General features: G+C 37.7%; 1 protein-coding gene across 10 annotated transcripts in view; it reads left to right on the top strand.

Moving 5' to 3' along the window:
* Positions 1-26,746, top strand: part of LOC121879334 (inositol hexakisphosphate and diphosphoinositol-pentakisphosphate kinase 2-like) — a 299,526-nt gene that overhangs the window by 184,123 nt on the left and 88,657 nt on the right. For all 10 annotated transcript variants that reach the window (XM_042385999.1, XM_042385963.1, XM_042385957.1 and 7 more), the window contains 2 exons: positions 17,464-17,549; positions 21,821-21,946. In XM_042385999.1, the coding sequence (XP_042241933.1) occupies positions 17,464-17,549; positions 21,821-21,946 (212 nt within the window). The remainder of the gene's footprint in view (positions 1-17,463; positions 17,550-21,820; positions 21,947-26,746) is intronic.

The following is a 26,746-nucleotide window of genomic DNA, read 5'->3' as shown; positions in this document are numbered from 1 at the left end:
GTGAGGTAAGATGTGCGGTGCAGCAGAGTACACACCTCTCCTTGACAAGGTCTAGGACCTTCAGATGACACATGACTGTTTGTCTCCCTCCCTATACTCGCCAGAGAGGAAGAGAGTTGCCTGAAACGAATTTCTAAAGTATTCTTTGTGCTATTTATTCCATATTTTGGGGGAGGGGGAAATATTTTGCCGCGATCATTCATATGTCTTCCTGTACAGTACAGGTATTAAAAAATACATTGTAGAGAATTAATTTCTTTCAATTTGGTAAAATAAATAGGATTTTCATATTATTTAGAACTTATATTATCAATAAAGGTATAAACTTATTTGAGAGATAGTGACTCAGTGAGCAGGGTGGCTGCACCTGGATCACAAGGTGTGTACAGTAGTTTCCATCTCAGCCCTGACCCTGAGAATGATAACCTTCTTGCTGGCTGGCTGTCTGGTCCAAATCCACCCGTAGACCAGTCGATCACGCAAATTGCATCATCATAAATACATAGATTTTTCTTTGAATTTATTTTTTAATTTACCATTTATGGGTAAAATTATAGTATGCATTTTTTCTTTTTTAAAGAAGTTATGAAGATAAACTACCTAATTGATAAAAGAACAAAATAGTTGTATAAATGAAATGGAGTGGCTGAAAGTGAGTGTGGAAAGATATATTTATACACCAGTGTAAGCGCTCTGGGCCATAGGGGACATCTCATTTCTAACGGACCACGAAGTGATGCAAATACACTGCAGTGTCAATGGCCGATGAAAGGATTAATTAAGTAATGAGAATTTCTAGAATATTAGGAAGCCATCTGGCAGCAGTGCAGGCACCAGCAGTAGCGTCTTTCTTTACCTTTTCTGTGAAAAAGTGATATTGTTCCACCTGATTTGTTTAATTAGTCTGGTAAAATATTTTTTTTCTATACTGTAGATTTTTTTTTTGTTAAATGGCTGGTTAACTCAGGCTCTGTCCTTAGATATTAACCTCTTGGTTTTATTTGGCATCCTCATCCCTCTGGGGTTAACCTTTACCATGTAGTAAAGGGTGAATTTTTCGATGTTTTGGGGGAAAATAAGTGCATCTTACAAGGCAGAAGATATGGTAAAATGAAGGATGAATATAAACAAATTGATTTAAAGACCATATTAGTTGACATGATCAAGACATCTACTTGTTAGACCTGATTCAGCAAACATTCCTGCTGTGCTGGACTAGAAATATCCTGGAAACTGTAGATAGTCAAAACTGAATACAGTTGTACCCCGCTTAACTCGGTTTCACTTAACGCGATTTCTCATATACGCGGTGCCTCGCCAGAACCGAACTTTCACTTAACGCGGTTCATCTACTCATATACGCGGGAAGCGGCGCGGGCACGATGCGCACAAGGTCGCCCAGTCATCAAAACATTACCGAGTTCTTCACCCGCCACCCACCACAGCCGGCCCAAGTCAGTGATAGTGATAATTATAGTGAGGATATGGACTTATATGGACTTTGAGGGGTTTGACAAAGAGGCCCTGCAAGCCTCTGTGGTGGATAGTGATACAATTGATACAAGTGATACAGGTGAGGGCCAATAATCTGCCCTCTGCCTCGGAACCAACCCCCCATCCCCGTGTGCCCAGCCGTCTTTTCTACTAATGTAAGTGTTAAAAAACCTAATATTATTGATATTTCTCTTAATTATTAATTGTGTGTGCATACCATCATAAAGTTAAGATAATATTTTTACTACAACATAGTTGTGTCGTCAAAAAGTGGAGTTTGGGGGTCGGGCCAGTCTCTATTGGAATTAATCCCATATGTTCTGTTGTTCACTTAACGCGGTTTTCACTTAATGCGGTACCCTGTGGGTTCAATTGACCGCGTTAAGCGGGGTACAACTGTACCTTAGTTAATAAAATGGCATATGAAGTATAAAGTGGATACAGTACTCAAAACTGTGGTTGTTAAACCTGTTGTTGGTGAGGATTACTGTACTGTATATGCAAGAATGTGCCACAATTTTTTACCAAGTTTTCAGACTTTCACTAATATTTTCTCAAAACCCAGGAGTTTATAGCCCATCCTTAAAGTGGATGATAAATCTCTTTTTATTAAACTTCAGTCCACAATCTGATTTTGTACCTCAGTTCATTTATTTTTCATATGCCTACAACATTTTCATTACCTTGAAGAGCGAAAGATGAAATGAATCCTGCAGTTTAGTATACAGTGAGTTCTGCTATAACGCGTGTTTTGATAACGCGAATTTGCTCTAACGCGATTTTTGAATTAGGAATGATATTTGTATAACGCGAACGCTTGTTTGCTATAACGCGATTTTTGCTTACTATTTCTCCAATTTTGTGGTATTAACTGTGAATATGGTAAAGAAGAATATCTCCAAGAAGCGTTCTGGTGATAGAATTCCCGGTGATGATCGTAAAAGAAAGGATATAACACTTGAAGAGAAGCTCGATTTTATCAACCTCAAAATCACCCTTCTCCCCCATCAAGTTAAATTAATATTTTTTCAAGGTAAAGTGTTACATTTACTGTATGATTTCATTATTAGATATGAATGTAACATTTATTTAGACTGTGCTATCCTTTGTGTTAGGCTAACTACTAAATTTTTTCGATTTCGAGTAATCTGCACCTAACCCTATTTTCTCCATAAGCCCTGTTATTTCTATTACGCGATTTTCTATAACACGATATTTTACAAGAACACAATTATCGCGTTATAGCAGAACTACCTGTAGTTGTTTTATTATTAGTCTCTTCTTTTCTCCAAGATGCTCCTTTAAAATACACTTGAATATTGTAGAGGTACTTGCTCTAGCTTTTACTCTAAGATGAGGTTCAATTGAGTATGCAATGTGCTCTACCCCAGTTCATTATAACTGAATTTAGTACTGTTATCCTTATATCCTGTGTTTACTTCCTTTATGGTTATTTTAGTGAATGTGTCTCTTTGTATCATGTGGGCAGTGCATATGGCAATTTAGATTACAGGGTGTCCACAATTTACTAAAGGGTTCTATTCCTGATATACTGTACATTCATAAATTGATTTTTGTAAATCGAAGCACATATGCCTATAGACTTTCATTACAAGAGCCGAGATACATTCCTACAAAAAAGAAACTTCTTAACACTCGGGATCATACACCCATACATGGCATTTTGATTTAAAGTAAATGAAACTTTTCCCTCACAATCAGACACGCCAGTGTGGCATTTATTATTTTCTCTAAAAGTTTCTAGTTGAATTACTTCAAATTTTAATGACACATTTGCAATGAATCGAGTCTTCGGCTAAATGGCAACTACTCTATGTGCGGTGAATCACGCTGTACCAGACACAAATGCCACCGCCTCAGTAACCAGTGAGTGTGTCGGTCCTGGGCGTGAATTAAAAATGGCCACCGTGGCATTTGCGTCACTATCTCAGGATATCTAACTCTTACAACCTCGATATTTATTCTTATGAAGTGATAAAGTGATGTGTACAGTATAGAAATATTTAAAATGAAATAGTGAAATATTATTTTAATTTATGAGTTTTTGGTGAAATGGCTACTCACAATAATCACATATACCACACCAAAGATGTTGTTATATATCGTCCTAGCCTGGAAAAATAACAAGGGGTAGTGAAATGTAGTGCAGTACTACAGGCGTGCATATGGGTATGGTGAATTATAATGAATATACTATATTGTGCTTATTTGATAATTATGTATTATTGCCAAAATTTCAGTTTTTATCGCAGAAACTTCTAACTGGTTGTTTTCTATTCCTTAGTATGTGTACAGTAATAATCCACCATAACTAAAATAATTTGAAAAGATTTTGACAAAAAACTAGCAAGGAAAATTTTTTTTAAAAATTTTAGCAACTGCACGCCTAACCACCACTTATTTTTACTTTTTAATTTATAACTCTGTTACTTTTTAAATTACTGTATCTTTCTTCTGATTACACCATCGCCTTCTGCATGATTTATTCTTTCCTTCCATGTTGAGGTTATACTGACAGATGCAGTGATGTGGGTACAGCATGAATTGGAATTAACAGTAAACTCTCACTTTTCAATTATGCAGAATCCCCTCAGTTAACGAGCACAATCCGTTCCAGCAGGTTGCTTGTTAACCGAAAAATTCGTTAACCGAAACCATTGTTTCAATGGGTTTGTTCCAGCTCACCGAAAATTGCCCAAATTCAACAAAAAAGGTAGAAAAGTACACTTACCTTGAGGTGTGTACGTAGAAGGCTCCTGGATGATGATGATGATGATGATGATGGGAATTAGAATGGGGGTGGAGGACAAGGGAGAAGAGAAGGCATTGGGGTGGAAGAGAAGTCACCCCATGGTGCCATTTCACCCATAAAATTTTAGTTCTCTTGGTGTAATTCAAGATTATTTTCTTTAAATCAACACTGCACTGCATTATATATTGTCAATATGTAAAATAAATTTCAAAATGACCAATAATTTGCTTGGAAACACAGACAAAAAGCATTTAGTTGAAGAGAGTCTCAAGCAAGATGTTACCTCCACTGAAAAGACAGAGAGACTGGCACCTGTTTGGTGTGTTGCCAGGCTGGATGAAATGCATGAAACTAGTTTCCTTACCTTCAATTATGTTCAATAATTGTTAAAATGACTAAAAAATTTAATATTAAACTTTTAAAATTATTGAATAGTATAAACTTCTTGATATTTACTAAAATAGTAAGGAATTTAAGCCCTAATACCGATTACTGTATTGGTGGACTAATACTACAGCTGGTAGACTGCCAAATGCACGCAAAAACATGTTGAGGTTGGCTCGTAAAAAACTCGTTAATCGAGGGATTGCTCGTTAACCGAAGTTAAGAATCTTATGGAAGGTAACTCGTTAACCGAGGGATCACCGTACTCGCAAAAATGGCTTTTATTTATTTATTTTATATTTTTTGAGAGAGAGTGTTTCATGTGATTCCCAGCCTTTTTTACACAGGAAGGCATCATGTGAATAAATATTTGATAATATCTTAGCCATGAATAGCACTCACAAAATTGTTCTTGATTTATGGTCATTTTGTGGGCTCCAAACAGAATGAGTAACACAATTATTTTATAAATTTCAGGCGATCCCGAGAGTATATTGAAATACCACAGAATGCTACAAATCATTATTATAAGCCAATAATAAACACAAGTGACATACAGTAGTGTTGCAGAGTACACATATCTATAGTACATGACTCTGCTTATATGCATCTGACCCCCTGAACTATCCTTACGTTTGGGTCTCGCACGTGCATCTCTTGTTAGCTCAGCGTAATTATCACTTTTTCATGCTTGTTTGAAAAAATAAATGAAATCATTACAATGCAGTACTCTAATGTAGCTTAGAAATAAAGAAAATATAATATAAAACTATAAAATAAGAGCATAGGTGTGTGTGTGTGTGTGTGTGTGGGATGTGAACATATGGATTGAGGCAGTGAGTTGTAGCTGCATCCAGTCACACATTCCATACCCCTTTGTGAAGTCACTGCATACACACAGCACAGCAGCCACACACGTCTCTTGAGTCAGCCGGGTCACTGCCCAGCTGAACTGTGTTGTATGTATACAGTACCATTAATGTGAGGAATAAATAAAATAATAGAAAATACAGCTTTGTCATTTGGCAGTCATTTCACTACACACAGCGAGCTGCTGAGATCCACCACACCACACCACTCCTTCCCCCTCCCACGATCTGTGTGCTGTGCACTATAAGATGTTTATTCCCTTTATGATTTTAACCTTATGATGAATATACAGTATATATTTTTTTTGCATATTCTGTATGAAAGATTGTGTATGCATGTAACAGACTTAAAAAAAAGTGTATTGTAATATCCCTGTTACCCAGAATCCCTCTTAACCGAAAGTCTCCAATAGCTGGAATTGAAATTTTCTTGGAAAATCATCCCCAAAGTCGGAATTTTCCGGAAAATTCCAGCTTTGGGAACGATTTTCTGAGGGGCACAATTTGGGGAAAACTCTGAGAAAATTTTTCCCAGTACTGTACTCAGAAGATTCTTGGGATGGGGGAGTTTTTTCCGGGTTTGAGAGATGAAAATCAGGCGCATTTTCCGGAAAATTCCGGGGATGGAGAATACTTTTCCAGGTTCGAGAGATGATGTAATGCGCAATTTCTGTGCAAAGAAATGTATATTCCCTTTAAGAGTTTGCCCTGAGGACAATTAATTCTTTTACCTGTATTGTATATATGTGTGTGTGTTTGTGTGTCTGTAGAGGCTCACTCAAAACACATATAAATAAATACAGTGAACCCTTGCTTTACGTGGTTTCACTTTATGCGTTTCTACATTTACGCGGTACCCTGCCAGAACTGGAATTCCCACTTTACGCGGTGCATCTACTCATATACGCTGGTGAAGTATAATTTTTTTATTTGGCTCATAAAATTCATACAAATTATCCGGCCAGAATATAATTTACATTGCTGGAATTCTTACAATTTGATGATCATTTTGAATATAAGCATCATAGATTTTGCATTAGACATACAATTTTAGATCTAATGCAAGTATTTTGTTTACTCAGAGCAAATATGTTATCTTTTGTGCAAAATATATGAAGTGTATATTCAAAATATTCCTGGTCTTGCAAGGAATCCAGCAATGTCAATTATATTAGCCTAACTTTAGTCTGAGGTATTATTTATTACTAAAAATGTAAATATACTGTTATAACCCAATCATTTCTCTGGTAGGGAGGGAGGGAGGGAGGGACCCAGGGAGCAGGTGGGAAGAGGGGAGGAGGTGGGGTATTTTGATTGACAGATTGTATTTCAGTAAGTATATTTTGTTTATTTATTGAAGATATTTGTTTTAGCTCATAAAATTCATACAAATTACCAGGCCAGAATATAATTTACATTGCTGGAATTCTTACAATTTGATGATCATTTTGAATATAAACATCATAGATTTTGCATTAGACATACAAATTTTAGATCTAATGTACAGTGAGTTCTGCTATAACGCGTGTTTTGATAACGCGAATTTGCTCTAACGCGAATTTGCTCTAACGCGATTTATGAATTCGGAACAATATTTGTATAACGCGATCGCTTGTTTGCTATAACGCGATTTTTGCTTACTATTTCTCCAATTTTGTGGTATTAACTGTGAATATGGTAAAGAAGAATATCTCCAAGAAGCGTTCTGATGATAGAATTCCCGGTGATTATCGTAAAAGAAAGGATATAACACTTGAAGAGAAGCTTGATGTTATCAACCTCAAAATCACCCTTCTCCCCCATCAAGTTACATTCATATTTTTTCAAGGTAAAGTGTTAAATTTACTGTATGATTTCATTATTAGATATGAATGTAACATTTATTTAGACTGTGCTATCCTTTGTGTTAGGCTAACTACTAAATTTTTTCGATTTCGAGTAATCTGCACCTAACCCTATTTTCTCCATAAGCCCTGTTATTTCTATTACGCGATTTTCTATAACACGATATTTTACAAGAACACAATTATCGCGTTATAGCAGAACTACCTGAAGTATTTTGTTTACTCTGAGTAAATATGTTATCTTTTGTGCAAAATATATGACATTTATATTCAAAATATTCCTGGTCTTACAAGGAATCCAGCAATGTCAATTACATTATCCTAACTTTAGTTTGAGGTATTATTTATTACTATACCTTAAAATCTAGTGGTTTTCCCCAAAAAATTTCTCAGAGAGGGAAGAGCCAGCGAGTGTAGTGTGAGAAGAGGGGGAGGGAGTTGAGTCCATTATTTGAATGGACATTAACTTGGCGACTGTATTTCTCTATTTCTTTTAAGTATTAATTGTGTGCATGTACCATCATAAAATTAAGATGTTATTTTTACTAGAACATAGGTATTGTGTCAGAAAAAGTGGAGTTTGGGGGTCAGCTGGTCTCTATTTCATTTAATCCCATATGTTATGTTGTTCACTTTACGCGTTTCTCGCTTTACGCGGGCCTCTGTGGGTTCAATTGACCGCGTAAAGTGAGGGTTTACTGGTCAACCCTCACTTTACGCGGTCCCACATTCCGCGTTTCCACGTTTACGCGGTGCCCTGCCGGAACCCAGGATGCTCACATTCCGCGGTGCATGTACCCCTTTACGCGGAGAGTGTCCGGCTCGACGCTATTTTTAGATTCGCCCCACCCGCCTGCTCCCGCCTCCTCCCTCCTCCGCCTGACCAAGCTGCGCGGTAAGGTTGCGCAGTGCATGTCTCTGTTGCGTTATCACTGACGTCATATGACGTATCGGACTGTGATTGGCCATGCATCCCTACCTCCCTCCGCTGCTAGCTGTAATTGGTTTAAAGTAATATGACGTGTCCACCCGGGGGAGGGAGGGAGGGAGGGAGGGAGGAAAGAAAGACGACGCTTGACCTAGCCGCGGCAGTTTCATCCCTCCAGGCCACACCGTGTAATCGTGCATCCATTGTTCTGTAAAATGGCTTCCGCCGGACCACCGCCCCCAGAGGGAAACCTTTCCTTGCCTGGACCCAGCCGCCCTAAGCCCAAGAAGACACGACGTTCCTTAAGCTACGAGGTGAAGTACAAGATCATCGAAGAGTTAGAGAAAGGAACAAGACAGGTTGATTTGGCGCGCCAGCATGGTGTGAACGAATCTACGATCCGGACGATAAAGAAGGATGCAGCCAAGATAAAGGAGCACATGAAGATCACAAAGTCTACAGGTGCTTCTATGATCAAGTATTTTCACAACCAGGTGCTTCTCAAGACGGAAAAATTACTTGTGACCTACTTGGTGCGTCAGGCGCGACGGAACATGGCGGTCGACACGCGCTCTGTTAAGGAGTACGCACGTGAACACTATGCTGCAGTGTCACGAAACATGGGAACTTCAGAGCCCAAACCCTTTAATGCTTCCTCTGGGTGGTTACAGAGGTTTAAGATGCGGAACAAGATCACCAATATAAACATTGGTGGTGAAGAAGCTAGTGCTGACCGTGCTGCGGCTAGGGAATTTCCTCCGTTTTTACGTGAGATTATGGAGGAAGGACAGTACACCGACGACCAGGTGTTTAACATGGACGAATCTGGTCTTTTTTGGAAAAAGCTACCTTCCAAGACCTTCGTTGTGAAGAATGCCAACAAGATTCGGGGCCGGAAGATGCAGAAGGAGCGCATCACCGTCCTGTTTTACCACCAATGCCTCCGGTACCTGTAAGCTCAAGTTATCGGTGATCCACACAGCCCGCAAGCCGCACGCCTCCAAGAGCATGGACATGACCAAGCTAAATGTCCACTGGCTGACCGCACGTAAGGCGTGGATGTTCTCTACACTGTCCCTCTCCTGGTTTGATGACTGTTTTGTTCCCTTTGTAAAGAAATTCTGTGAGCAACAGAATGTGCCATTCAAAATTTTGTTGCTGCTGGACAACGCACCAGGACACTCGCCCCTACTGTTAGATCGTCACCCCAACGTAAAAGTGGTCTTCCTTCCTCCCAACACTACGTCTATATTACAGCCCATGGACCAAGAGTTAATCTGTAATGTAAAAGCTGCATTCTCAACAAAAAAATTCAAGCTCCTGAACGACTACACCAACACCAGGGAAGAGTTGCGTAACCTGAGTGACACCACCACCGATAGCAAGAGCGAAGAAGACGAGGATCAACAGTTGGCAGAGCAAAAAATACTTTTCAAACAATTCTGGAGAATATTTAACATCAAGAAAGCTGTGGACTTCTTGGTGGAGGCATGGGATCAGCTGTCTGTAGCAACTGTTCGTCACGCATGGAGACATGTGTTGCAAGGCATTCCAGGCATAAGGCAGAGTCAATCTGTGACTGGTGAGGTTCAAACTGTTGCAGTAGCAGTGGACCTTGCCAGAGAAGCTGCGCAGAGTGTTACAGCTGCAGGCTTCTCCGAGACCACCAACGACATCCTGGAGGTGATAAGGGATCCTGATGTGACTACCGACGAGATGGTTAGATGATGATGACGTCAGTGAAGAGGCAGGTGGTGCGTCATCCCAAGAAGAACACCGCTTATCCCATAGTAATGTTAGGGGTGCCATCGAGTGTGTCGAGAAAATCAAGTTCCTCCTTTCTGACGACCATGACGCAAACAGGTATGAAATCTTCACTACCCAGCTGTTGCAGACTATGGAGCCTTACTTCAAGGTTTATCACGACAACATAAACACCAGCCGTCAGCAAAGCATAACAGAGTTCTTCGCCCGCAACCCACCACAGCCAGCCCAAGCCAGTGATAGTGACAGAGGTAGAGACAGTGAAGATGACTTTGAGGGATTTGTCAGGGAGGCCCTGACAAGTGTGGATGACAGTGATGGTGACTCACCTGAGGGCCAGTAGCCTTCCCTCTGCCTCGGAACCAGCCTCCATCCCCGTATGCCGACCCATCTCTTCTACTAACGTAAGTGTTCAACCTAACTTTTAGTTTTCCTAACCAAACCTTTATTTTTCCTGACTTAACCTTTATTTTTCCTAACTTAACCTTTATTTTTCCTAACTTAACCTTTATTTTTCCTAACCAAACTTCTTCTATATTAATTGTTTGTGCCTACCATCATAAAGTTAAGATAAAATTTTTACTACAACATAGTTGTGTGTCGTCAAAAAGTGGAGTTTGGGGGTCGGCCCGGTCTCTATTTCAATTAATCCCATATGTTATGTTGTTCACTTTACGCGTTTCTCACTTTCCGCGGTACCCTGTGGGTTATATTGACCGCGTAAAGTGAGGGTTGACTTATGTAAATCTTCATTTGCGTCAGGTGTTTGTAGATTTAAAAATAAATGATGCAGGTACTGTATGGCATTAATAGATTGTAATGTTTGTAAGAGTTCAGAAACGGTTACTGCTTAGCTACCTCTGAAGAGTTGGGTGACTGCCGTACGTCTCAGGTTATCATCATCAGTACAGTAGTCATAAATCGAACTTTTATATTTACAATAATTATTTTAGAATTAATTAAAAATAATAATATTGTGTTTAAGTAAGCAAAAACATATTTTTAATTCTGGAGTTGGATTATGTAGAATTTAGCCTACTAGAGACAACAACTGGAGGATTCATTATCTTACAGGAGAGTTCAACTTCACATATAGGATGCAGGCTGATTTTTTTAGCCATTTTTCAGACAAAAAAGTGTGTCGTATTTGCTGTAAAATACGGTATTAGCAGTTATGGTTATGAAGACAGTATACAGAAAGTCAAACCTTCTAATGCAGCCCTGTGGCCTTAGTTAATGAAACTGCTTGATGAGGTTAGCATCCATGTTTCTTGCTCTCGTACAAAGCTTGTAGGTGTCTGCCTGTCTTGGCTCTCGGTGTTCTGTTTGTGTTATGTGGTTTCAATTAGCTCAAATTTCTCCTTTTATATAGCTTTAATAGAGACCCGTAAATGGTGGTAACACTCTCATCACTAGCTACGTAAGCCACATGGGCCTTACATATGTTGTTCACACAGTTTTCAATACAAACACAGCAGATACACTATTAATATATTGGAAATATAAGTCTAACCTGTAGGTGGGTTTGCCAGGCTTCCATGATGGGCCGATTATTTCTGTATTATTTACTTCATTTTGTACTGTACAGTAATGTTTCTATGGACTGGCACTACTCACGTCTTGAGGGTGGCAGATTACAGTGGTTTGACTTGTACTGTGTTGTTATTATTCCATATTGGTCTTCCTTCCTCTCATTTCCCTCCAAATCGTGCTTTTTTTTTACCACTTTTGTGCTTAACCCTTAAGACTCTGGTGACGTTCCAGAATGTCCGACCAGCGCGCCCCAGGTATCGTTCCAGAACGTCCGCCTATTCCCGCCATATTTTTTTTTATTATTATTATTATTTTTGGAAAGGTTGATTTTTTCTCGATTTATCCCCACGGGGGGAAGGGGTGGGTACTGCCAGCAGGACCCTAACCCGGGGCTTAAGGGTTAATATCAGGACAAACCCTGGTTGGCTCTCTGTCAACTCCTCTCTCATGTCTAGTTTTTAATGTGCCTTCTTCCGTGGATCCTATTTACTCCTATGTATTTCTCCATGCAGATCATTTCTGTCACTCATATGGAAATAAAAAAGGTGGTAAAAGAAGTACAGTACAGTATAGTACTAGAAGTGAGAGGAGCAGAAGTCCAGGAAGTAACAATGTTAGATAGAAGAGCTTGGTGTCAGGTGTTTATGGGGATGTCACATCATTTGGTGTGAACTGAGAGTCTGCATCTGCATTTGATTCAATTACATTGTGGAGTAGTGGGAAAAGGCTGGCAAGTCTAAAATTAAAAAAATAAAAATAATACACTACAGTAGGGAATTGAAGCTATTTCAGATCAACGCATTTTTCTGGTTGTCTAAACCCATAGATATATATCCAGAAAAATGCTAGCTATACTCTGTAAGCATTCACACAAGTACTGTAAGCATTGTTAATCCATCTTTACTGACTTTGAAACTAAGAACACTACTCACATCACCTCCAGCCAAGGTGATCTGTCATCATCTGCTCGGGGGATAAATCACGCTTTCTGACTAGAACATTAAATATATGAACTTATTACTCAGCTGCCTCAACATCAGCAGACTTAGCCTCACTTGTTAACCAAGGTTTTGGGATACCATGCCCGTGCTTAAATCTTGTTAACCAACCATTAGAAGAGTTCCACGTTTCAGTTATTCCCATTTGTTGTTTACAGAAATGTCTAGCCTTTTGTATTACCATAGGACCAGCCCTAGGAATACCTTCAGATCTCTTGGCCATAAACGATCTAAATAAAGCTTTATCTTACAGGTTAAGTTTAGGAGCTTTAGTAATCATCCTACTGTCATGACTTTTAGTCCGGTCAGATGTACGTATTCGTTTTGAATGTTGTCAATTTCTCTTTGTTTGTTTATATCTTGCACTACTAGTCCCTATACCATGTGTTTTATATCATATCACACCTCATTCAAGTAGATTTATTATTTAAATTTTCTGTTGATAGTTAAGGAAACATGTTTTCTTTTGGATAGTTTTCCGTTCATTGACAATTTGGGAGTGACTGTTTTACTAGCCCTGATAAATACTGTAGTTGGATAGGTGAAAATGTTCACACTATTTGAAGATATATAGAGCACAATCATTTGGGCACTAGATTCAATTAATGGAGGAAGCCATCTACAGTGCCTTATGAAGGCTTGTTGGCTCACCAGTTAAAAGAATTCAGATGGTCTAGTCTTATGTATGGTTGAGTTCCATCTAGATTATGGACTCTCCTTTTGTACTGTGGCTATCTTCTTTAATATATAAGGACAATTTATTAGTGTCATGGAATGTAGTACTGTACAATACCCTGTACCATAGAAACAGTTTCAGTGGATCAGTAATTTGTAAATAAGAATGTGATGAGTAATACAGAACTCTTCAAGAGCCGGAGTTGAAATTTGCACGGAATTTTTCCGTAAAATTTCTCTCAGTTCCGGGTTGGGAATGATTTAACGAGGTTGAAAATCAGGCGCATTTTATAAAAAATTTAAGCAAATTTCTGGAAACTCTCCTAAAACTTTTTTCCAGGTCTGTAAACAAATTCCGAGTATGAAATAATACAGTATGTAATTTTGGAAAATTCAGAGAAAATTCCAGAAGCTCTCTCTCCAATTTTTTTCCCATGGCTGGGAACAAATTCTGGGGATGAAATAAGGTACAATTTCCGGAAAATTCCTACAAACTTTTCCCAGTACAGTACCAGGAAGAATTCCGAGGAGGGGGATTTTTTCAGGGTTTGAAAGAGTCATCTCATTTCCTTGAAATTTCTCATTCCCGGAAGTGCTCTGCACCAATTGTTCTGACTAACGGAGATATCACTTGTAGAAGTAATATCTCCGTTAGCCAGAATCCCTCAAACCTGGAACTCTCCTATAGCCGGAATTGAAATTTTCTTGGAAAATTCTGGGGATGGTGGACGTTTTTGTGGGTTCAAGAGATGATGTAATGGGCAATTTCTGGAACTTCTGAGAACAATTTCTGTTACCCGGAAAATTCCAGGGATGAGGGATTTTTTTCCCGGCTTTGAGAGAGTCGTCTCGTTGCCCCGGAAATCTCTCATTCCTGTAAGTGCTCTGCACCAATTGTTCCGGCTAACGGAGATACTGTATCACTGTACTTTACAAGTCCTACAGGTATGCATTAATTTATTTTAATACTGCTTGGTGATGCATGAATCCTGTATTTGTGCTTAGTATTCAGATGATTTTTTTATGTATGTTTTTCTTAGTTATGCTATACATTAGTTCTTTGCTCAGTAAAAATCCAGAATAATGGAATATGTGAAGAGAGTTTCACTCCTTTCATTACTGTAGATAATTCTGTCATAATGGAATGTTGGCTCCAATTCCTTTAAACACAACAGCTACTATGTGCAGTTCAGCACAGATATATGCCAAGTACTTGTACAGTTTTGGTTAAGATTCTTCCATCACTGCTGGAGACAGCTGGCAACTCATGGCCGTTTGTTTTCATTAGTACATTGTAAAAATCATGAATAAATGCAAAAGTGGTCGGTGATTGGTTACTTAGTTTCCTGTTGCTTAATTTACGGGTTGGGCTTTGTTGTTTCGTATTATATTATACTTCGTACTATGGTAAACAAACGGCCTTGAGTTGCCAGCTGTCTCCAGCAGTGTTCGAAGAATCTTGAACGAGACTGTACATGCTTCTGATGATTGATATACAGTAGAAATGATGAAAATTGGCATATGAAAGGGCTTTGACAGTAGCACCAATGATAACAAATAAAAAGTATAGAATGTTTTCATTATAATATGAGTTTATTTTTGTATAGAAATACATTATTTGGGATTTCACATATATACAGTATTTCAGTTAACTCTGTAGCATGAATGCCATTACAGTATGTTGAGAGCAAAAACTATGCATGATATGCACCAAGCTTTCTGTATGTATTTCGTATTATAGTTTGATTGATGTCAGATTTTATATATTGTATATAATATGTTTACTCATAGTTTTGCCATTTACTTAAGATAGAAAAAATAGATGTAAAATATATTAAGAGAATAGTTTCTGATTATACTACATTGATAATAATGTATCCAACTGGAAACTACATGGTGTCTACTCCCTCATGTTGTAGTCCATCATTTATGAAAAAAATATGATGTTGAAATATGTCTCTGGTGGTTTCAAAATAAATTACAAAGATTTTGTCTTGTAAGTACAATATTTTGGTAGAGTAGTGAATGCCTTCAGACTTCAAAGGAAATCAATCCAACTTTCTATGATGCTTCTCTCTTTTACACAGTTGCCTGTTCACAGAATCAAGTGCAGTACTGTACTGTACAGGCATACTGTATTTATCGCTTGTGTCATTTTACTATTTTATATATATTGTTCTGTTAATGTTTTGGTTTTTGCCAGGTGATTATTCTTTCTTTCAGAACTTGTCAGAATCCTTTTCATGGCCTACACATTAATCAACAGGTATCATTCAAGATTATTCCCCCAGAATACTCTCTGGCCATGCTCAGGGGACTCTACATTCTGGATAAAGGGATATTCTCTTGTCAGATCAGTGCAATAATGCATAAACAGATGCATATACACTTAAACCAAACCTAGGTCTAATAAGCAAACTCCAACCCTGATACTGTATAGTGAACCCAAGAGTTGGTTTGCTTCACTCAAACCCCTCGCATATCAGTTTGGTCACAGACTTCCTTTCTCACATTTTCTTTGCCTTAGACCTACTACAGTATCATTGTTGCCTACACTCTACTGGGCCCCTTATGAGTCAGTAATTACTTACATTTTTTTTTCATACGTTGCTTAATACTTTCATGAGACTTCTTGATATAACATTACTTTCTTTTTGTGAGGTGAATTGTGTTCTGTAGCTGAGGTGCCATCTTGTTTATTCACTGTACAAGTGGTAACATTCTAATTGGCATATGATGTGTGTCAGGATCAATGGCAGGTGTACAGTATATGCTTAAGCCATGTACATTAACTCGACCCTTTCAAATTTATTTAAAAACTTAATTGATGATGGGTTCTGCCACCCTTACAGTAAGTAAAACAGAGTGTTTTTCTCAGTCTTATTACTCAGTGGTCTGCTGAGTCACCACCATGCAGCAACAGCTACCAATGCTGTTGTCTGCAAGGCAGGAGAGGGGGTGAAGTGCCGTGTGTTTTGAAAGAAGTGGACAAAAGTCAAGCACTGCATTTATTAACATTTGTAGCTGTTGTTGTTTGACTACAGTTGAACAGTGCATCTAAAGGGTTAAACATTGATAGGGGAAGTTGTCATAATGATTATGATTGAATATTGTCAAGCAGAAGGTGATGGGAAATTGTCAAAGACATGATACTATATACACTGTGAAGCCATATTCTGCTTGGAGCAATCAAGTATATTACAAGAGGAAAATATTATACATATAGTATATAGTATTGGTTTGCAGGTTTGCATTCAGTTTTAGATAATATTGTTCATATGGATGGTACAGATGTACGTACTGTAATTGTAAATTTGTATAAACATGAACTTCAATTGCACTGATTTCCTATACAGTGCATCTTTTTTCTGGGGGGTTGGGTATAAAGTATTGGCAAGAGGATGAGAGGACTGAGAAAGTACTGTACTGGTCTTTCTTTTTGTCATTTTGTTCATTTATGTTAAAGGGTGCCAGAATTCTAGTACTGTAGTAGAGTGAGAGAGACTCATTTGATTATTTTAGTCATTTGCATCGTCATCGAATGTTTTATGGCCATTTTCCACACTTGTGTTGGTTAGCCATGATTAACTGATGATGTGTAAATATGTCATATTTTAGTGTCTTTGCCATGACTCAGTGAAGGTTCCATAGCTCAGTTGGAGGTACTCTACCTTTCCATCCTATAAGATATGGATGTAGTCCTGTGCTGAGTTGGCCACCAGCCAATTTAGCACCCCCAGCTAAATTAACCTTCCCACGGGGATTGCCACCTTGCAATTTTTTTCTCTTTCTCTCATATATTTTTTCTTATACAGCACATGTTTGTAGTTTTGTGTAAATATATGACTTTTTTTGGTTTGTATTTGTATTTTTGTTCTGTGTGTGTGTGTGTGTGTGTGAGAGAGAGAGAGAGAGAGAGAGAGAGAGAGAGAGAGAGAGAGAGAGAGAGAGAGAGAGAGAGACTTTTTAAATACAAGTGGTAAGAGTCCCAATGACAATCTCAAATCACACATGTGCACTTTCTATCAATCACACAATGAAAACCTTAAATTATGAATTTATTTATGCTGAAGATTGATTTCTGTATCATGAAATGTTTATATCTTAATTCTTTGATTTAGTCTGTACTGAATTTATGAGTTATGCCTGATGCGTATATTTTTATGACTAGATATATAAAAAAAAATTCCTTCTCTGGCAGGTATGGGCACTTCTCAGGAATCAATCGGAAAGTGCAGTTAAAATATCAACCTCGAGGATGGAAGCGACGTTCCAGTAGTGAAGAAGGTATGACACTGTTATTGCTCATGTCAACTGTGGGTTGGTTCAGCTTTATGGATTACAGGTACCAGACCATTTATCCAGCTTCCAGGAAACTGGATATACCTGAAAACTGGTTGTTTTTTAACCAGGCGGGTTTGACAGGCCTCATTGTTTTCCTATTGGTAACATCATGGTGGCCTCTGTTTTAAATAGCCGATGTCTGTGTGTACTTGCCTCGCTTTACTTTTTGGGGTTATTTACCCCAATTTATTATCATTATCATCTATTAACATGACTAAAACACTTGCAGGAGGTCCACTTGCTAATGAAAAGTTCAAAATAACATTTTTTGTTCCAACAACAATGCATCGCCATTGTCTTTATTTGTTTGTCATGATGGGTGTTTATCTTCACTCACCCCTTCCAACATTTCTTTATCATGATTTTACCCCCTTCCCATCCTATTGTAATTTTATTATTTTCATCTGGCCAGCATTAGATGATTACACTCAGCTGAGGAAACCCTGTCAGTACTGTACAGTATTTTCAAACCATTATTCTGCATTCTAATCTTTCCCTTCTCACCCCCCCCCATTACCAGGCCCTCCCTACAGAAAGCCACCTAGCTACTCAGACACACCCGTCCCCTCTTCCTCCCACTCACTAGCCAATGCTTCTTATTCTCACCTCTAGGAGAGAGAGGATTAGCAATGCTAAGTGGTAAATGCAGGAGTGACGCCAACTCTACATAAAATAATATATACTGCACCAGTAAATGTGAGGAATAAATAAAAATATTAATATTAAATAAAAAAAATACTATGTTGCCATTTAGTAATCTTGTCACTATGCATGGGACAGAGACAGCAAGCCAAGATCCCCCACACTGCTCCCCCCGTCCCCTTCCCACTCCTCACGAAAATTACGATGTTATTTACTTAGACTGTAGCAAAGCATTTGACAGAGTACCGCATCAGAGGCTTCTGAGAAAAGTTAAGGCTCATGGTATCGAGGGGAAAGTTTTAAATTGGATAAAATCATGGCTCACCGATAGAACACAGAGGGTCAGCGTAGATGGTTTTAAATCTGAATGGGGCTGTGTAACTAGTGGGGTTCCCCAGGGGTCGGTACTGGGCCCACTATTGTTCATAATCTACATAAATGATCTAGATACTGGGATCAGCAGTGACATAAGCAAGTTTGCGGTTGACACCAAAATAGGGCGGCAGATTAATTCAGGGCAGGATGCAAATGCACTACAGGAGGATTTAAATAAACTGCTGAAGTGGTCAGAAAAATGGCAAATGAAATTCAACACCAGCATGTGCAGCATACTTAATATTGGAAGAACAAATACTGTTAATGTATACAGCCTTAACAACATCGAAATAGAGAAGTCGACCTGTGAAAGAGACCTAGGGGTACTCGTAAGCCTAGACCTTTGGCCTAGAAAACAGTGCGTTAATGTTCGTAATAAGGCAAACAGAGTATTAGGTTTTATATCTAGAAGTGTAAGTAATAAGAGTGGGGAGGTCATATTGCAATTATATCTTGAGCTAGTCAGGCCGCACCTCGATTATGCTGTTCAGTTCTGGTGCCCTTATTATAGAATGGATATCAATTCACTGGAGGCGGTGCAGCGAAGAATGAAGAAAATGATTCCGGGACTTAGAAACCTTCCCTATCAAGATAGATTAAAGAAACTAATCTTGCACTCCCTAGAAAGACAAAGAGTGCGGGGAGATATGATAGAAGTATTTAAGTGAATGAAAGGAATCAATAAAGGAGATATAGATAAAGTTCTTATAATATTCGAGCAGGATAAAACTCGTAGCAACGGATTTAAGTTGGATAAGTTTAGGTTTAGGAGGGAGATAGGAAGAAACTGGTTCACAGATAGGGTGGTAGACGAGTGGAACTTTGTAGTAAGTGCTGGGATGCTGCAAAGTTTTAAAAGGAGGCTAGATAGATTCATGGACGATAAAGAGTGGTAGTAACTCCCGACAGGAGCTGCCATGCACAGACCAACCAGCCTATTGCAGACTCCTCATTTTCTTATGTTCTTATGTTGAGGTGTGTTGCTGACACACACACACACACACACACACACACACACACACACACATAGGAATTAAAACAACATGCATCTCTCTATCATCCTCACCTTTCTGCTTTTTCACTCCATATTTTAAAAGTTATGTAACATAATGTTGAAGGAATACAAATTTGCTCATTTGTATTTATACTTATCACAATCTCCCTAAAAATACTTTGGCTTTCGTATTTATTCAAGACATCTTCAGGTCATGAGACCCACTAATCCCCCACCCAAGAAAGAGTGACCTGACATTCCATCAGAAGGTCAGTAATAAGAGACCACTAATCCACCACCCTAACTCCACTTGACATTGCATCTGGTCAGTTCAGATCTCCCCCCAAATAACTTAGCTTTTGTCTTTATTCAAGACATCTTCAGGTCATGAGATCCACTAATCCCCCACCCAAGAAAGGGTGACCTGACATTCCATCCCTGTAAATTCAGTTGCCTCTGAAGATGTCTTGAATAAAGACAAAAGCTAAGGTGCTCCAGTGTATACAGCTCCTCCCCGACTTACGACCTACTCGACTTACCGTCACCCGGACATACGACCGCCTCAGTAGTACCAAAATTTTGTCAAATTACGTATTTTTGAATCCCAATGTCAGTGATTGCGCTGTGTACTGACAATTTTTGTTTTGTAATTCACTTTAAAATGGCTGGCAAGCTTAAAAGTAAGAGTTGGTGCTGAGAAGAAAAAGAGACACCCATTTTAGATTTTCTATGTATTATTTAAGCATTTTCAACTTACGACCATTTCGACTTACGACCTGGATTTGGGTCCCTAGCCCCGTCGTAAGTCGGGGAGAAGCTGTACTTAGTTGACGAAGAGCTTGATTTCGCGAAAATTTTGATTAAACGAACAAGGGTTGCTTGAATTAGTGGGTAGTTTTTATAAGTGTGTTTAAATCCATTTTCTTGTTATTATAACTTACTTGTACTGATAAGTCTTGTCTTTTTACATATCTTACACCCTGTACTTTACAGTACTGTACTGCACACGGATATTTTATGTTTTAGTAGAAACAAAAACTAACTGCTTTACTTTTATGATAACTAGATCAATTTTAATACATCCTGGTAAATATTTTAATAATTTATAATGAGTTTTCAATGAATGACTACGGTAAGTATGAGAACTCTGTGTGGTTTCTGAAAGACTATTAATTTGTCACCATGCTTCAACTTATCCTATAAAGTATAGGATGATTACAATCACTGGTAACTATCTTCTTATGACGCCTAGATATATGCCCCCCAAAAAAGTACGGGTATATAGTTACAAGTACAGACACTCCCCTCTTTATATGTATGCGTGTGAAAATAGTCACAATTTAACAATTTCTTTATACATAAGCAAGCATAAAGATCATATTTTGACACCCCTTTTTTCTTTTTAGAAATGTAAATTGCTTTAACAAATAATACGGTAATCACAATTTATTTTTTTTTTCTTTTCTCTTATGAAAACTTTTAGATGCCACACTGTTAAGATGGCCACCAGTGTGTGTAGACACATTTCTAGTCTACTGTACTTGTACCCTATAATGTTCATTGTATTTATTCTATACTATTATCTTTACAGGACATAAATTGGGGAACTTTGTGTGGAAAACCCCCAGTTGACCAACATTTTCCTCCCGGGAATATAACCCATAATCAAACATGGGTTTCACCATTTGATATGCATTTATTTATTTTTTCTTAAATGGATTTTGTGGAACACAATCCCTTCTTATACAGTGGATACCTGTATCACACTGCTTCTGTAGCAAGTTTGCTGTATGTTTACCTAAGTATGATAACCATATATCTTTTTGAGAGATCCCCCACATTCCACTGTGCTTGAATATTTCAAGTATTGCATTAGAAATTGATTAATTGAGATAATTTCCATCCTCGTCTTTAGCCATTGCAGACTATTCTCCCTAATTTATGGATTCTTTTGCTAGATGTAGACCTTTTTCCTACTTTTTTGTTATTTTCATCACTCCATAGTCTTTTTCCAGAAGTTTTTTACTGTACTGTACAGTAGTTTCAATTTTCCATACATAGTGTACTACTGTAATATACAGTATTGTTATAATATTTCATATAATATTTCATATAATATGTAAAAGATTTATGTAGTACAGTATACATTTTGATTGCTTATGTAATGACTGAAAGATTGGCTAATTACTGCTGTGTTGCTTAGGTGATTCTCCGAGGGAACCATCTTTGGTTCTCATCCTCAAGTGGGGAGGAGAGCTAACCCCAGCAGGACGTATTCAAGCTGAAGAGTTTGGCCGAATCTTCCGATGCATGTACCCTGGTGGACAAGGTAAAATAAAAGTTGTGCTTTTCTCACCAAAGTTGTTATATTCTGAGATTTTTTTGTGTTTGTTGAGCATGGTTAATGTTTTTCAGTTTTTCTGTTATAAACTTTATATGACATTTAGTTTAACCTTGTTCTAAGCTGTCAGCACTGTTTGTGTTCTGTCCATTTTCTGAATATGCTTTTGAATATATTAGTACACTCTGCCTTCCATTAGCCTTTACAGAAGAAAGGCCTTACAATTAGGAACATCAGTAGGTCTGCTTTTTAATTTTCTTTCCTATACTGTACTGCACCATAATATCTTATATCCTAAGACTACATGGCAGAACAGCGTTAGTGTAAAGCTGAACAAATTGTACTTTATCTATACAGTATTAAGAATTTCCTTTTTATTTAATTAAGCAAATTTTGCTTTTAGTTAAGAGTAGATGGTACAAGGCAACATCAAATGAATTCTGAAGGCTTAGCATTATCCTCAGTGAAGTGATAAGTTTCTGTATTTGGTCAAGTAGAGGGGATGTAAATTCACTTCTTTTTTTCTGAGGACATCCAACACTTTAAGAGTTATCAGCAAACAGAAGAGATGTTATACTGTGTTTCAGAGTAAGGTCTTGTTGGAATATTTTTATAAACAGTTTTAGAATTTGTTGAAAGAAGTTCTTTTTGCATTATTGTTAGATCTTTTAAGAAGTGAGCTAAGTCTTTTCTATGGATAGGTAACAGAAAGAATGTGCGCAGAAAGGAAGGTACAATGTGAAAGTTACTTGGGGAATGAAGAGAAATTCTGTATAAAATGAAAAATTTTATACATTGAAAATTAAATACAATACAGTACAGTACATTGATTTTTTTTGTTACATAAGGAATATTTTTTTCTCATAAGGTAATGCATTTTATATATATACAGTGGTCCCTCGGTTAACGAACGGTTCGATTAATGAAATTTCGGTTAACAAATTACCTCCCATAAGGATCTTCAATTTGGTTAACGAACAAAACTTCGAATAACGAAATCCTTACAAACAACAAATCTTGTTGTGAGCATCAGCTGATGGGCTAGTCTGCCAATTCAGTAATCTGTTCTATGTTTACATTCGTTTCCAGTGGAATAATTTTCAAGAAAGTTGTGCTCTTTAATATTTTTGCATTTTTTATATTACAATTATTAGTAATTTTAACATTTAGTTAACATATTGATAATATATGCAGTACAGGGAACTAGTTTTTTGTGCACCCATCAGCCGCTTGACTCAGCCACCAGGCGTCAGTTTGGCTTTGTTGACAGTGGAGTGAACATCGATTTTGTTGGTGTCTTGAATATTTTTGTATTTTTACATTAAAATTATTGGTCATTTTGAAATTTAGTTAACATATTGATAATATATAGCACAGTGCAGTGTTGATATAAATAAAATAATCTTGAATTACACCTAGTGAACTTAAAATTTTATTGGTGAAATTACTGCATCAAAGCATGGGTCCCCTGAAAGGTGATTTCTCCTCCATCCCCACTTCCTTCTCTTCTCCCTTCTCCTCCTCCACCCCCACTTCTAATTCCCATCATCATCATCATCAACCAGGGCCTTCTACATACACACCTCAAAGTAAGTGTACTTTACTGCATTTTTTTTTACTTTGTGTGTACTTTTCTGTGAGCTGGAACCAATTACCCAATATCCCATTGTAACAATGGATTCGGTTAACGAACAACTCTGTGGAACGAATTGTGTTCGTTAACCGAGGGACCACTGTGTGTGTATATATATATATATATATATATATATATATATATATATATACACACAGTTGAACCTCGATTTCCGTGGTTCTCGTCGTTTACGCGTTTGGTCATTTACGCTGTACCTTGCCAGAACCGGGTTGCCCGATTTACGCGGTGAATTTACTCATTTATGCAGGTGAAGTATAATTTGTTTATTTACTGAAGATATTTGTTTTAGCTCATAAAATTCATACAAATTACCCAGCCAGAATATAATTTACATTGCTGGAATTCTTATAAGATTGTGATTATTTTAAATATAAACATCATGGAATTTGCATTAGACATACAAATTTTAGATCTAATGTAAGAATTTTATTACAAAGAGCCAAAATTTTATCTTTTGTGCAAAATATATGACGTTTATATTCAAAATATTCCTGGCCTTGCAAGGAATCCAGCAATGTCAATTATATTATCCTAACTTTAGTCTGAGGTATTATTTATTACTATACCTTAAAATCTAGTGTTTTCACCCAGACATTTCTCAGAGAGGGAGGAGCCAGCGAATGTGGGAAGAGGGGGAGAGTTGAGTCCATTATTTGAATGGACATTAACCTGGCGACTGTATTTCTCTTAAATATTAATTGTGTCTGCATACCATCATAAAATTAAGATGTTATTTTTACTACAACGTAGGTATTGTGTCGGAAAAAGTGGAGTTTGGGAGTCGGCCCGGTCTCTATTTCAATTAATCCCATATGTTCTGTTATTCCATTTACGCGTTTCTTGTTTTACACGCTACTCCGCGGGTTCAATTGACCGCGTGAATCGGGGGACCACTGTATATATATATATTTCATGTAGATCCACAATGAAAAAGTGGATAAGTTAAATCTTGATAAAATCACACGGGGAAAGGGAAACATGTCCATGTAATCCAGTTGCCTCTGAAGATGTCTTGAATAAAGACGAAAGCTAAGGTGCTCCGTTGTTTCCCTTTCCCCGTGTGATTTTATCAAGATATATATATATATATATATATATATATATATATATATATATATATATATATATATATATATATATATATATATATATATATATATATATATATATATATATATATATATATATATATATATATATATATATATATATATATATATATATATATATATATATATATATATATTCAGTATTGGCTTTTGCCCTTTGTCAAGCAGCTTTCTGACATAAACAGTGTTAATTTGGGTCATTCTGTCTCCTCAGGTAGTCGCCAATAACTTAGTTATGGTTGATACTTTAAAACCTAATGCAGTACTTTTCATGTCCCATGATACCCATCAGCACCAAATATAAATCAGGGGCAACAGTTGTGGTATAGAAACAGAAAGTATTTTAGTACTGTCTGTTCCTGATCAACCAACACAATTTGGGGAAAAAGCTATGGCTCTTTAATCTTCTTATTTTATTTAGTTCCTATACACACATCATTGAGAGTGGACAAATCAGACTGGCTCTCCCGTAGCTTGCTTACATGCTTCAAAAAGGCAATTTGTCGTACATACAGGTATCCCTCACAATACGAACGTTCAAGATACGAAAATTCGCTTATACGAATTTCAAGTTAATTTATTATTTTACAATAATGTTTTAATAACCCAGAACTAAATGAACCTAAATAACATGAGAATTATGGTGAAATTGCATATGGTACAAACATGTTAAAGGGGTTGAGGGGTGAAGGGCACTCCAGGAACGGAGGGAGGGAATTTTCCACTCTGTCCAGCCACCTCCCTTACCTCCCTTCTCTTGCACACTGAATTCACTTTCCGCGTTTTATTTTCTTTATTTCTAAGTCACACTAAAGCATTGGAATGATATTTCCACAACTTTTATGGTTTCTTATATAAATAAACACAGGGAGCCACTGCTCGGCTGTGACCTACGAATATTTAACAGCAACATTTAAAAAAGTGTTAGTAACAGAGGTACTGTACTCACAAATTTAAGATCATGTATTTGTATTCATATACAGGGGGTCCCCGATTTACGAATATCCGACTTACTAACAGCCACCGATACGAACGAGGTCCCATAAGGTCAATTATTTTTTAAATCCGACATAAGTACAATGGTTCTTAGCCGTTACATACTAGAACTAGTTTGCGCAGTGTAAAGGGGAGGCGAAGCGGTGTGTGGGGAGTGATGCATCACCCAGCCACACGCCTTGAGGGAGCGTGAGTGCGTTTTACCCTCACTGCCTTAACATGCGTGATCAAGTGCAAACTGTTATTTTTTCTTATTAACTCTCTTTTTCGGCCCTCATTATGGCTCCCAAACCTGATGCAAGTGATAGTAATGCATCCAAGAAAAGGAAAGCAATTACGATGGAAGTGAAATCTGAAATACTTAAACGTTCTGAAAAAGACGAAACACCGTCAGTGATCGGTAAGGCTTTGGGCTTCAGTCGCTCAACGGTTTGAACAATTTTGAAAGAGAGAGAGATAATTCTTGAACATGTTAAAGGATCTACACCAATGCAGTCAACTGTGATAACTATACAAAGAACTGGATTGTTAATTGAAATGGAAAGATTGTTAATAAAATGGGTGGAAGATCAAAATCAACAGCATCTGCCCCTAAGTCTAGCCTAGATTCATGAAAAAGTGAGAAGCTTGCACGCTGACTTGAAGGCTAAGTGTGGTGGTGAAAGTGATGGGGAAGATTTTGTTGCTAGTAGGGGCTGGCTTAACCGGTTCAAGGCAGGGGCAAACTTACGTAACATTAAAGTGTAAGGTGAAGCAGCAAGTGCATATGAAAAAATAGCAACAGGGTATAAAGCTTCCAAGGAGAGGCTGGTCTTACTGCTGTGGGGCAGTGCTGCTGGGGAATACAAACTAAAACCTTTGCTTGTCTACCAGTCAGAAAATCCTAGAGCTTTGAAGGGTGTTTTCAAGGCAGTACTTCCAGTTATCTGGAAAGCTAATAAGAAGGCTTGGGTGACAATTGCCCTTTTTGAAGAATGGTACCTTAATCATTTTGTGCCTGAAGTGGAGTGGTATTGCATTTCAAAGTCA

This window comes from Homarus americanus, unplaced genomic scaffold, assembly GCF_018991925.1.
Source record: "Homarus americanus isolate GMGI-L3 unplaced genomic scaffold, GMGI_Hamer_2.0 scaffold15169, whole genome shotgun sequence".
Lineage (NCBI taxonomy): Eukaryota > Metazoa > Arthropoda > Malacostraca > Decapoda > Nephropidae > Homarus > Homarus americanus.
Note: the sequence above shows the minus strand (reverse complement) of the source record. Positions and strands in the feature narration are given on the sequence as shown.